Source organism: Pogona vitticeps, chromosome 6, assembly GCF_051106095.1.
Source record: "Pogona vitticeps strain Pit_001003342236 chromosome 6, PviZW2.1, whole genome shotgun sequence".
Classification (NCBI taxonomy): domain Eukaryota; kingdom Metazoa; phylum Chordata; class Lepidosauria; order Squamata; family Agamidae; genus Pogona; species Pogona vitticeps.
Window position 1 is genome coordinate 22291161 of NC_135788.1, and position 13945 is coordinate 22305105.

The following is a 13945-nucleotide window of genomic DNA, read 5'->3' on the forward strand; positions in this document are numbered from 1 at the left end:
AAAACTGCATGACAGAATGAGACAAGCAGGTGAATATGTTTGTTTCACTTTCAGAGGTAATTTCAATAAGAAGGCTGCTAGTTTTGTTTGTTTGTTTGTTTGTTTGTTTGTTTGTTTGTTTGTTTGTTTGTTTGTTCGGTTTATATCCCGCCCATCTGGTATATTCTACCACTTTTAATGTAGTACGCGTAGGCATCCTGGCAGAATCTCTTCTTGGATCTAGACTTGTGACATTATCAAAATGAAAAAAGAATGTGTGCCAACTGCTTAATAAATTCATCTCTGTGCCATGATTTTTTTCCATTTTTTATCCTGAGTATTTGTGTCTCATACATTACCATATATAGCAATATTGCTGTGAGTGAATCACAGACTCGAGATTGGGAAATTAAAAGTATAGCAATGTTGTCTGTTGTGCCTTCTAGGAAAAGAGTTCTATAGGATTCTCTAGTATGGCAGGAATTAATATAGAATGCATGGCCATATTCACTTTTCTTATGAAGATATCTCCATCAGATGCAGCCTGGACATAACACAATAATGTATTCCTTGGGTATTCAGAATGCATCTTGCAAACAAGTGCCTGTGGCAGAGCCCTAAAGATCACTGAGGAGCACTTGGAGGGGGAATGCTTAATCCTTTGCCTGCCAAGTGACCTTTTTGCTCCAGACAGGCTCATCTGCAAAATTACTTTCCTGGCACTTTATTCTGCTTTCCTTTAAAAAAAAAAAAAATTAAGATGCCCCTACCTCTTCCTCCTTTTGAACAGGGACTGAGCTAATACCACAAGCTTCAAAATACTTTTGCCTTTGTATTTAATATTCTGAGACACTCATGGAGTTGTGTGCTGGTAATAAATGTGTTTAACATACCTATTCTGGTCCTCTTCTGGAGTTTCTGAGACTGCTGCTCGGTATGTTTTTGTTGTAGTGGTTTGTACCAGGCAGTGTATCTCATCATCTATACATACATATCCATTGTAGAATGCTAAAAAGCAAAACAGAACAAAAACCCTCATACATATTTTACAAATATTCTTGAGACGTTTGCCTAGAGTTAAAGCATTCAGATCTTTAGCAGTTCAAACTCTAATTCTTCAATTTGTTTGCAGCATGTTCTGTGAGTTGTCAATAAAAATTTGCACTAATCCTGCATTTTTGGTCATCAAAAGGGCCCCTTTCGAAGACAAGTTTCTGGAAAAATGAAGAGCTCATCCTTAAATGCATATTCCGTGCAGAGGATAAATCAGATATGGAAAGAACAATGCCATAGTTCAGTATCTTTGCCAGCATTGTTTCTGTTGGATAATTTGCATTATATTTGACTTCATATGCTTTGTTAAAAATAAAAGCCTTTAAACAAAACACAGAACTTATTCTCTGACATTAAATGTTCTCTCATTAGCATTACTTGTCCTCACATATTTATAGTACACATCTTATTTCTCTGTTCTTAATTTGCTTTGTTTCTTAATTTGTCCGTCAGTGTTATGGCATGTTTTTGGCAAGAAAGGGAATATGAATAAAACTTTGTGACTGGTTTAACACACAGGATTTGTTTCTTTTCAGAACTGCTTGGAATACATAAACAAGCAGCTGTTGGTTTTCTGACACTTATGGAGTCACTGAGGTACTGTAAGGTAAGCTGTAAAAATTTTCTCATCTGAAATGTGGGATTGATCATGCTTTTTTTTTTTTGAAAGCATGGTATATCTTTGAATTGCTGTATCCAAAAATGAAGCATATGTATTTATAGTGATTTCTCAAAATCACATTAAAGCTTATTTTATTGTCCTGACTATTGTTTAAAAGGCGCTGCCTTTGCAAAACAGTTCTTTGAAGATAGCTCACAGTATTATGAACAGAAGAAACGATAATGTTACAAACCACAGAACTAATAGAAGTCATCAGGCATCTAGAAATAGTAACAGAAACTACAGTGTATGTATATATGTAAATCTGCCCTTTTTTAAAAAAAATAAGAATACACTATAAAAAAACAACAGTAACAATTACAGTCCTCCAAAGTAACATACACAACAAAGAGCAATAAGTTAACAGATCTATCCACATGAGAGGGTGAGCTGGCCTGTTTTGTGTGCATGTCATGTGTGTCTAGCTCTTTTGCCTCTATAAAAACAATATATTCTAATTTATATTCTATAAAATTATTTATATTCTAATTATTTATATTCTTATTACCCTTTTCCCCCAAAAATAAGAACCAACTTGTTGTCAGAGGCCTTTTTAGCATCTAATACGAGAACGGGAGCTTTACTGATTTTCTCATTATGTATCAGTCCAATATTATCAGTGCTCTGCTGATGCAGAATAAATCCGATTTACTCTGTGTAAAAGCCTGTTTGCTAAATTGTTTGGGTTGCTTTAAGACTTTCAGACCTTTTTCAATAGTTATTGTTGTTCTAAAACAATTAAAAACTAGTTTAAAAACATGTTTGTTTCGTTTTTTCTCCGGATGATGTGGTGCAGAATACTGCAGGCAGGATTTACATTATGAACTCACCAAACAGTACTTTCTATTATTGTCTCTCTTTTTTTAAAGGTTGGCTCCTACTTGAAGTCCCCAAAGTTCCCTATTTGGATTCTTGGCAGTGAAACTCATCTTACAGTCTTCTTTGCCAAAGTACGATTGTTTTCTTTTTATTTCATTACTCTGGGTCAAATCCCATTTAAGTCTTATGGTTCAGATCTTTTATAGAGTATAATTCTGTTAGCAAGATGTTTTAAAACCTTCAGTACCATTTTGTTATCACTGCAAGTTGTAAGAAAATGTACAGGGTTTTTACAGGATGACTTAAACTCCTGGTTTATTACAAGCCAAAAGATTTTGAGACTCATCTTAGAATCTACTTGTTCTTTTGTATGGCTAGGAATCAATTCTCAAAGACTCCTTATATTTTTGCTCGGATAAAGCCATTATTGTACATGGATATTTGTGCAACGTCAAGTATCAAATGCTGTAGTCCATTTTTTAACTGTTGGGACAGTGGATTGTTCTTCAACTGATCCCAGTTAGTATGAATTGCAACAAGGAATATGAATGTTGCTGCTGCTTCTAGTGCATTGATTTGTAAAACAAAGGAGGTTTGGAATGTTCCTGATGCCCAACATTATTTAAAACTTATCTTGACTTCTATCAGGTCACCTCTGTCTTGCCCACCATCATCTTCCATTGTTGGATGGGTGTTAAATTGCAAGAACGACTTTAATGATAGCTGTGGGTGAATAAGGTGAAAGGATGGAATGATATGAGAACAGGGGGATGAGTATGTAAAGAGAGAGACTGGGACATTTCAAGATGATATTAATCCATGATGTAAATATTACTCAAGAAGGAATTAGCTAACATGGCCTGAGGGTAAACTCAAACTTCCAGGGGGGGCAGAAGGCTTTCCAACTGTTTGTCCAAATGCCCAAAGTGGATTTGCATTCTCAGGCCTCACTAAAGATTTAATAACAGTCTTGTGAGTATGCAAAACATTATTGTGATAATGCTGGTTTGTTTTTACCTGTAAGTTACAACTTTGTATATTAAGTAAGTTGAATTTCCTTTAAAAGGAAACTAGGTCAGCAAGTGAAGCAATATCATTTCTATTTAACTTATTGCACCACTTTCCCCCCAATTTGTTAGTATTTGGGCTCTAAATTTCATAGCCTGAAAGACTGTTCATGGCTGAATATAAAGCACAAAAAATGTAATTGTATATGCCCCGAGGTGACTGAACCATTTATTTTCTTGGGGGAGGGGGAATCTATTTTCCATCTGTTTTCTTTTCAATTTGTAGAAGTTCCACATGGAATAACAACCAAATGTTTTGCATTTCACATAGTTGTAGATAGTAATAAGCTTGAAATGCAAATATTCAACAAGTATGAAGAACAGTGGAGTTGTAATTCAAGATAAATTAATTTTCTCAATCTTAATTTTACAAGGTGTTTCCTTGTATTTCCTAACAGGAATAATGAAAGCTGAGGATTTGAAATTCTTACATTCTTTATCATTACTCATTATTTGTTGATTAATTTTCTGTCTAATGTAACATAATTTTCTTTAATATTGTTCACTGCTCTAGAAGCTTCTTAGGTGAAAGGCATGCAGCGTAGACATTTTGAAAACAAATAAGTGACAGGAAGTGCAAATACAGTTTTTAAAACAGGTTTTATTTGTGGTGTTAAAATACATAATTAGGCAAATGCCTAGCCAACAGTTCAATGATTATTTAATAATACATGGGAGCTAACACTAAATCATAATTTGAGCTTAAATAAGAAGCAGTGGAGAAATTTTATGGTGCAGTCTTCCAAAGACAGTTTCATTCAGCAATGAAACGATGTTCTTGGTTTCTATATTCATTACTTGTGGTCACTATCTAAAGAATGAGCTTTCCTCAGGTATTAAATTGCTTATTTATTTACAGTATTTTTACCCTGCCTTTCTCCTTAAAAGGACCCAAGGTATCATCAAAAGACAATATTAAATCTAATAACAGTGATTAGATGTAGGTGATCGCAGAGCAAAGAAAGGCTATTAACCTTAGAGAAAGTACAGAGAAGTCGACCACAGATGTCCGAGCCAGCGGAGCTTAAAAGCAACACCTTGAGAACTCTTCTTATTAACTTGGCATGATTACACAGAATGTTGTGAGAATTCAGATAGGATATTGGTTACCTAATCACCACTAGGATTGGCCGGAGAAAGTCTTTGAACCTATGCCCTAACTCTTAAGGGAAAAGGCAGAATGAGGGGTCATTCCGCCCCCTGGGAGCTGCTGCTTTTGTGCCAGGAGTGTTTGTTCTCACTGTAACAGATAACAACTAACGGCCTTGGGTAGGAGCTTCCCACAAATATACAAATACTAAAAAAGATCAATCAACCTCTTTCCCAGCTACCACCCACATAAGAAGCTAATATGAGTGTGATCTCATACAGGGTCTAATAAAGTATAGGAACCTGCTGCAGCTTGTAACTAATATCAAATGATACTTTCAGTCTCCCTGTACTTGCTCAGCTGGGAGGGAGGTATTACCTTTTAGATATTTCACTGGATTTGTGAAGCTTGCTCCATGGCTTCCTGCTGACTTTTAACTCTTTTAACATCTGACTAATATATTGTTGAACTTCTGTGAACAGTGACACAAATTACATGGATGACAGAAACTTACTGAGTCTGTCTGTTTCCTGTAAGCTATTTGATAATCCAGCTAACAATAATGCATGTGGCAGCTGTTGACTGCCCATGAACATTGCATGTTATGTGGTATGCAGCATCCAATTTCATTGTCTACTAATTAATATCCTTGCAAATGCATTTCATGCTGTCTTTTGAAATGGTGAGAAATGAGGTTTACATTCCCTTCATTGTCTCCTTGTGTTGAGATAGATAACCTTATATAAATAACAGTATTTTTGTAGCTCTCTTAAGATAGCAGTTTTCCTGCAAGAACAATTTAAATACTTAGTCTTACTAGTGAAGGGTTTATTGATTCACTAGTTATAAATGCCGTTTTTACACCAGATATTGCACAATATATATCTAAATTAGAATGGTGATTTGTAGTCGAGAAATATGCAGTTTTATTTAACATCATAATTTAAGATTAAAATGCTCTTAAAGATGAAGGACCCAATCCACGTATTTCTTTGAATGAGTACCCCCCCCCCTTGCTGTGAAGTTTGTTCTATCTAATCTGTGGCAGGCATTGGCCTTTGTACTAGTGCTGATCTGGTGTGGGAAAACGTGCTAAAAGTTTGGCTAAGACACACTTATTCATACCCCGGCTGTCAACTCTCTACATGGACATGGTCCAGCTATTGTCTCTCTAGCCTAAGTCGTTTCCTCCACACATGATGTAGAGTGACATTTATCTAGTTGGTTTATGGATTTGCAGTTAGTGTTTGAGAAGCAATTTGAATTCCCAAATCATCCATGAATACAAAGGAACCACATATGCAGAGAGCTCACAACTTATTGTACATGTATGGAGTGCAGTGTAGAACATTTTAGCTAGCAAAAACGGATTCAGTGATATCTTTACAACTTCAGTAATTATTTGAAATTTTCAGTATTTGCTTCTTGTTTTCTATAGTGAACAGGAGCTACTTTAAAGATATAAATAGAAAATCATAGTCTGGATGCTCTAAGCTGCTAGTATATTCTGAGAACTATATAAATTATATAGTTGTGGTCATTTTAAAAACTTGATCTTGTTTGCCACAATTGCAAGTGAATGTAATTCTTAAATACTTTTCTAATGCAAAAAGACTCAGCTTCCTGTGTTTAAATACAGTAGTGCCCCGCATAGCAATGTTAATCCGTTCCAGGATTAACGTCGCTATCCGGATTCGTCGCTATGTGGGGGGGAAACCCCATAGGAACACATTAAACTCCGTTTAATGCATTCCTAATGGGGTTTTTTCGCCATTTAATGCGTTCCTATGGGGGAAAACTCACCGGTAAGCGAAGATTCCCCCATCCGGCCGCCATTTTCGCTGCCCGGTAAGCGAGGGCAGGGTGCGAAAACGCTGCGCGCGGCCATTTTGCTGATCTGGTGGCCATTTTGGTTAGTTCCCATATGAACTAATGCAAAGCCAATTAATCCATACTCTACCACTAGGGGGAGAATTTTTTTCTTCTTTTGACCTAAGATGAACTTAGGTCAAAAAAAGGGCAAGAAAGGGGGTTTTTTGTTCATACGTCAAAGCACAGTTCGTACCTCAAAGCAATATTCTGCATCCGGAGCTGTTCGTAACTCAAAACGTTAGTAGGTCAGGATGTTCATAAGACAAGGCACCACTGTATTGCTGAAACAGTGTAACTCAGGTGTTGAGGGCAAAGTAAGCTATTGACAGACAGAGTAGACAGTACTTGGCCACATCTGACTGCCATCATTATAGCTCCCACAGTGTTATGCTGTGTCTTTTGTTATTTACAGATGCAGTTGGTAAACTACATTAAAAGGCCTGTGTTCCAGCATGATAGTTCTAATATCCTTTGATTTTGTTTGTTGTTGCTGGAAGAATTATTTGAATTATTTGAACATATACAGAAAGGTTCTTGTGGTAATGCATTGGATTTTTGAATGGCTGGCACACATATCCATGTGCCAAAATAAGATTGTTCTGAAACTTCTGCTCATTCAGAAAAGAATTTGCTATGGAACATTTCAGAGGAGGGCAACTCTGTAAGACAAATGCAATAAAAATGGGCCAGGAGCTACTCTTTAAGATAAGTGTTTGGTCTCTTTTGGGCCATGTTTTAATATTTGATATATATTTATTTGATGTATGTTTGACTGTATTGGGTTGGATTCAATTTTTTTAATGTTTTGCTAGTTTCTGGCCTAACATATTATTCTAATGGTGTATTTAGCTGCAGCTTTCAAAAATGTATAAGAATTTTTTCGTCCCAAATGCTATAATAAGAATTGTCCACAGTTTTGTCTCACTTTGATTTATTTTTTTTTTAAACAATCAGTATTGTTTTCTTTAAAACCCCATAAGGTTTGTCAATACTGTAGTTATTGTAGGGACTGTACGTGCTGTTTTTGATTTTTTAAGAATGTAAACAGCTGAGATATATTTGTTATAATAGTGTGTGTTTGCCTTCAAGGGTAAGCATGAGGTCCTAAAAGAAACATGTATTGTCAAAGAGAATGGTTTTTAAAATGAATCTAAATGTTTTAAATCAGAAATATCATCAAAAGGTGAAGAATGTTTTATTTTGTTTTCTGCCTTTATGACATTGTGTACTTGATACTTTATGAATAGTATTTCCTTGTATGGAAGGTTAGAGATTCAGGACGTTTTTAGACAATTTGTAAGTCTTGGATGCTTGTGTTTGGCAGAAATTATGGAGCTTTGGCTGGTGAAATACATTTTTGGAGTGCTTCCCAAAGTGAATGAATTGCTTGCTTTTTACAAGTTGCAGAAATCAAATCTTGGCTGAGTAGGATGTAGGAAACACAAGACTTTCTGCAAACCAAACATAGTATATGACAGCCATAAGGTAGAAGCCGGCTGCTCCACTTGTGAACAGATCAAGAACTAAAATAATAGATGACAAGACAAGGAGAAGTAAGGCTGTTCACTTTGGACAGAGCTAGCTTGGCCTGCTTTTTCTTTGCCCTAGACTTGTGGTATGGACTTATTTTTTTCTTAAAGGAATAGTAACTTTTAAATTTTCTCTTCTTTAATCTGTGTCCAGCTAGGATTTGGTCTTGAACAGAGCAAAACTTACCTTGTAAAATACACAGTAGGCCTTTATAGTAATAATTCTTAATAGCTCTGACATTTTGAGAGCTTAAAATTAGAGTGGGTTTAGGAAACAGAGCAGGCAAATAGAATGAATTAAAACAATAGTGGACAGATAGAGACAGTAACAAGGCAGAAGCAGGCTAGGTTTGGGAGCTGCTCCCCCCCCTTTTTTCAGGCCTTCTTGTAGCCACACCAGCCCCTTGAAAAGAAAACCCAGAAGTCTTGTGAACCTACCCCCAACCCCTAAAACTACAGTAGAGGATTCACACCTTATTTTAGAGGAGGATTGCTACCCATTTATTTAATTGGTTGGTTTGGTGCAATGTTCCTTCTAAGCTGTGTGTGTGTCTGTGCACCTGTGCAGCAGTGCATTGATTCCACACAGCCAGATTGATGTTGCTGCCCATTTGTTTTCAGTTGCAGCTGGAACCCCGCATGGTGGGGGTGGAGTCTTGTGCAGCAGTAGCAGAAATTAGAGGGAACGTTGGTTTAGCATGATGTTTAATAGAAGGTCACACTGAACTAGTGTGACTGTCTACTTCAGAGAATGTCCTTTACTCTGGTTCGATTCTCATGGTTTATTTTTTCTTGTAGCTTTATATGAGGTGCTGCCACAGTTCATTCTTTAAAAACATTGCTTTTATGCTGTACTTAATCTTATGGATTTTTTTTTGTTAAGGATTTGGCTCTTGTTGCTCCTGAAGCTCCCTCAGAACAAGCCAGACGTGTCTTTCAAACATACGACCCTGAAGGTAAGAGGTGGAATGAGTTTATGTAACACTGAGCAATCCTTACTCCTGTTATTGGTATTATGGTCCTGTACTGTGTTGCTAAGTGGTAAAAAACAGTATTGTCTACATGGTTAATAATTAAACATTTTTCCAATGATTACCTAAAATTTCATTTTCAAAGCAAGAAAATGATTGTTCTTTATAACTTAACCTCCGAAACAAGGATATATTGTTTGAGTAGAATCTAATAAACAGATATATGCTTTTGTTTCTTAGGGTGTTGTATATCTTAAATGCAACTTCAGTGATTCTGATGTACAACTGAATTTTCCAGTTCTACATGTCTGCTCAGTTATTCTTTATTAGATTTGCCTACAATCTTATTTCAACACATCAGGACAAGTATTTTCATACAGTGAGGCTGTGTTGCAACAGCAGACCCATGTAGCATAGTTTAAACACACAGTACCCTAAAAATTAGCAAGACAGGTGTATTGCCCAAGAAAAATGAAATGTGCTGCATGAGGGCATTGGAAGTGCCAATAGTCATCAACTTGTATAAAGTTTCTATTTTAATGCTTGGGCGTTTGTTAGTATATACTAATTAACGTATTTCCCCCCCTTCCCAGATAATGGCTTTATACCAGATACTCTTTTAGAAGATGTAATGAAGGCTTTGGACCTTGTATCAGATCCTGAATAGTAAGTGCGTACTAATTTCTGTTGCTGTATTGGTTCCTTTAATTGCTTTCTATGATGATGTTTCATTTTAGAGAAGAGTTTTATTCCAATGTTTGCAGTTAGTTCAAGAATTTAATATTTTAGCTGTATGTTTTATAATATTTTGTAAGCCACCTAGAGTAGTCGCATGCTCACTTAAATGGGTGGGGTACAAATATAAATCAATCAGAAAGAAGGAAGGAAGGAAAGAAAGAAAGAATTACTGGATATTTATTTTTTGTCAACGTCCAAAATGAGTTGTAGTAGTTCTGATCTAAATAATTGACTATGTGTTATAAGGTGAGTTAGTTTAGAGCTGCTTTAGTATATACAGTGGTGCCTCGACTTACGAACTTAATTGGTTCTGGAACTCCCATCATAACTTGAAATGGTTGTAAGTTGAAGCACAATTTCCCATAGGAATGCATTGAAATACAATTAATCTGTTCCAGCCGAAGAAAGAAATCACACACACCCCCAAAAAAACATTGCAAGACCCATCAGAAACTCGATTAATCCGTTCCAGCTGGGAAAAAACCCTGAAAAGCAAACAAACCGTGCAAGACCCATCAGAAATACAAAAAAAAAAAAAAAAAAAGCAGAAAGCAAATAAACCGTGCAAGACCCATTGGAAATGGGCAAAAGGGAAAGCAGAAAGCAAACAAACCCTGCAAGACCCATCACAGCACAGAAACATAATCCCACCACCCAGCCCAAAATCACGCAGCAAAACCCCACCCAGAATAGCTTTTAAAAAGCAGAAAGCAGCACCTTACCTTACCAGGCAGTCCGAAGCCTCCTCCAAACACACATGTCTAGCCACTTGGGCGAAAGAGCTACAAAGAAGCACCCTCTTCGCCACCAATAGTTAGCAATTTGAATTCCCCGCCTTTCTTCCTTGCCCTTTTCTGGTTGTAACTTGAAGCTCCAGACCCAAGTCAAAGCAACATTTTGGCCTTCCAGGGGGGACATGGTGGTGCTGCGGGGTAAACCGCAGAAGCCTCTGTGTGCTGCAGGGTCAGAAGACCAAGCAGTCGTAAGATCGAATCTCCGCGACGGAGTGAGCTCCCGTCGCTTTGTCCCAGCTCCTCGCCAACCTAGCAGTTCAAAAGCATGTAAATGCGAGTAGATAAATAGGTACCATCTCGGTGGGAAGGTAAACAGCAAGTCGAGCTGGCCACGTGACAACGGAAACTGTCTTCGGACAAACGCTGGCTCTACGGCTTGGAAACGGGGATGAGCACCGCCCCCTAGAGTCGAACACAACTGACTAAAATGTCAAGGGGAACCTTTACCTTATGCATTCCAATAAATGGGCAATAGTTCTTTGGGAGGAGGGTGAAATATTTTTACTTGATTTTCAACAACAACAAAAAACAATAACTGAGATCAACAAACTATTTCACTCTAGAAATCAATTTCCTATTTTTAATCAGCAATCATACAGTGAAGCTTGATGTGCTTAGTTCAATATGTCGGTCCACATTTCTGCATGGTTATTAAATGGGGCAGAGATGCAGTTGGTAGGATTTGTATTGTCAGGGAAAGAACCAAGTGGCAAAGATTTTGCCAGTTTGTGATGTTAGTAGAGAATGCTCACAGGCAACATGGCTAATGATAAGGGATTGTAAAAGTTGCAACCCACAACATCAATGAGAAGCAGAAGGTTCCATGGCCATGCTTTGCTGCAGGCTTAGTTTTGTTCATTTCAGCTTGACACATAAATTTCTAAAAATGTTTGGTCTTATGCAAGACAGTTTGAAAGTTGATGGATGTGTTAAAGTGTAGGCCTTTTTGCAATATCCATTAAGTCTTCTGGAGTATAATCCCAGGAATTAGACAGTGTGCTTTTCCTGAAAACTTTACCTAATAAGGCATAGTATTTCAATTATTGCTGCGACTTTTCTTTTAAATAAGATTGGTTTAAAAATAACTCTGTTTTGGCAACAAGATGCCATTCCTTTGCACTCATCATTAAGATGTTAAGTACAACAGCTTGATTGTTTTTGGCAGTTGAAAGTGTTGCACAAGTATAGTACTTAGTCATGCAAGACTACAAATGCACCATATTTTGTGTTCTTCATTTTCTTATCTTAGTGTAAATCTCATGAAGACAAAATTAGATCCAGAAGGACTGGGAATCATATTGCTTGGTCCCTTTCTTCAAGAATTTTTTCCTGAACAGGTAATGTAATGACATATTTATGTTGCTATGTTGGGGGAATTTGTAGTCATACGTTGATCAGTGATGCATTCAACTTTTTTTAAATGTTCATAGTATCTCAAACTGTTCACATTTATCTATCCCCTCCCTCTTCTTCCTCTCTATTTTGTATACTGCAAATTAATGCAAAACACACTTCTGTAATCTGCAAACAGTAGAAACTACTTGAGGAACAACATACTAATTCCCTCTTTCCACACTTCCTATCTAGTAACACCTCCTTAGCCCCAGATGCTGAGAAGCTGATTTAAGTTACATGGTAGCTACTGTCACCTATGATAGAATGATAGTAAAACTGGAAAGCCACATTTGGGTTTTCATCTGAAAGTTTTGATGCAGCTTTAAAGGTTTAAACAAATTGAAACAAATCTTTAGATATTTTTATGGGGTGGTTCTGAAGCTCAGTGCTGGAGCATAAGCTTTTAATGCAGAAGGCTCTAAATTAAATTGCTATCTTCAGAAATATATGTCTGAAAACCAGTCAGTATAGGCAGTATTTTCTAGGTTAGAGATTCAGTGTAAAAGAAGAAAGGGATACTTTCATATGGGTGTTCACACTACATCTAGTTGCCTACTAGAGCAGTAGAGGTGTAACTCTTAGAAAAGAAAGAGGCAACAACTGAATCCTGTTGCGCAAATTACATTGTGGAAGGCTGAAGACATCATCAACTGTGGCCGTTTTTCTGAAATTAAAAATTTCTGATTTCTTCCCTGAAAATCTTGAGTCTCTTATGTAATTACTTTGAGAGCCACTGTCAGGAAGCCATTCCTGACATTTAATATCCAAAATTCACCACTACCAGGATGGCTTTACAGGATTTCAGCCAGTAATCTAAATTAGTCATTCTTGAGCCCAAGATCAGTGAAACAATTAACAATAATATTCTCTGTCTGCCTTTTGTAGTTATGTTTACTTTGCAAAGGCAGGGACAACATCATACGACGCAACATGTGCATGTTTAGTTAGACATAAGACCAAGTATATTCAGTAGGGCTTGCTCTCTGAAAGTGTGCAGAAGAATGCAACCTCAGTTTGCCTTTTTGTTCTCCTGACCTCAAAGTTCAGGTTGCATGTTTTGCAACAATGTATAAATGCTCTGTTAGGGAAGAAATATGTTCCATGATACTAACTTGAGTGTTTTCTTAGGATTCAAAGGTTCAAGAATCATTCACTGTATACCACTACAATGGACTGAAACAATCTAATTATAATGAAAAGGTATGGCACTATCAGGTGAAGCTAATTCAGAGTAGTGTTTTCTTGAAGTGGCAGTTACATGATATTGCATGAATTCCATGGAAAGTAATTATTTACACTGAACTGTTTCCCAAGGGAACAGCACTATAAAACAAAGCAATGAATTGACATTTTGCTAGTGGTTACATTTTACAGTGTGAAAAATTGAGTAATGATCTGAGAAAATGCAAAGGATTATTAAAATTTCAGAAAAGAAATTAGTGTTTTTTCAGTTCAGTCCAGTCAGTGTGAAGCAAACTAGGAGTCATTATAAAACCTGTAATGATACTCCAAACTGTCAGACATATTATCCTGGGCAGAGAGGGGAGGAATCATTTTGTGTTGTAAGAAGATATTCTGTTGCTAGAGCTTTGCTTTAGAATGCAAGGAAGAATATTCTGAAATGGGCCGTTTTCTTGCAGGTAATCTGTTAGCATCTGTTGTAAGTTTTCAAGTTTTCCTCTTTCAAGAATATAAGAATATTTCAGTCACCGTTAGCACTGCATACAGCTCTGTGTATGGTTTGTTGGTTTGTTTTTTGTTTTGAGGCAGTCAGGCAGGCAGCATGAGAGCAATAGCAATACTTATTCTTAGGAGAGCTGACAGTTGAGCTAGGAAGGAGCATATGTGCTTTCCCTGCCTTGTGTGTGCCTCTGCTGGGGGACATGCTGGGTGACTGAGAGGAGCAGCCATCTAAACCCCTATTTGAAAGCTGCCTCTCAGGAGTATTGATAAGGATGAACATGTGGGGAAGAAAAT

The 13945-nt window shown here is 37.0% G+C and overlaps 1 protein-coding gene across 1 annotated transcript in view; it reads left to right on the forward strand.

Moving 5' to 3' along the window:
- Positions 1-13945, forward strand: part of MINDY3 (MINDY lysine 48 deubiquitinase 3) — a 33197-nt gene that overhangs the window by 17461 nt on the left and 1791 nt on the right. The window contains exons 9-14 of the mRNA XM_020806650.3: positions 1569-1639; positions 2563-2643; positions 8954-9026; positions 9635-9707; positions 11823-11910; positions 13097-13168. Coding sequence (XP_020662309.2) covers positions 1569-1639; positions 2563-2643; positions 8954-9026; positions 9635-9707; positions 11823-11910; positions 13097-13168 — 458 coding nt within the window. The remainder of the gene's footprint in view (positions 1-1568; positions 1640-2562; positions 2644-8953; positions 9027-9634; positions 9708-11822; positions 11911-13096; positions 13169-13945) is intronic.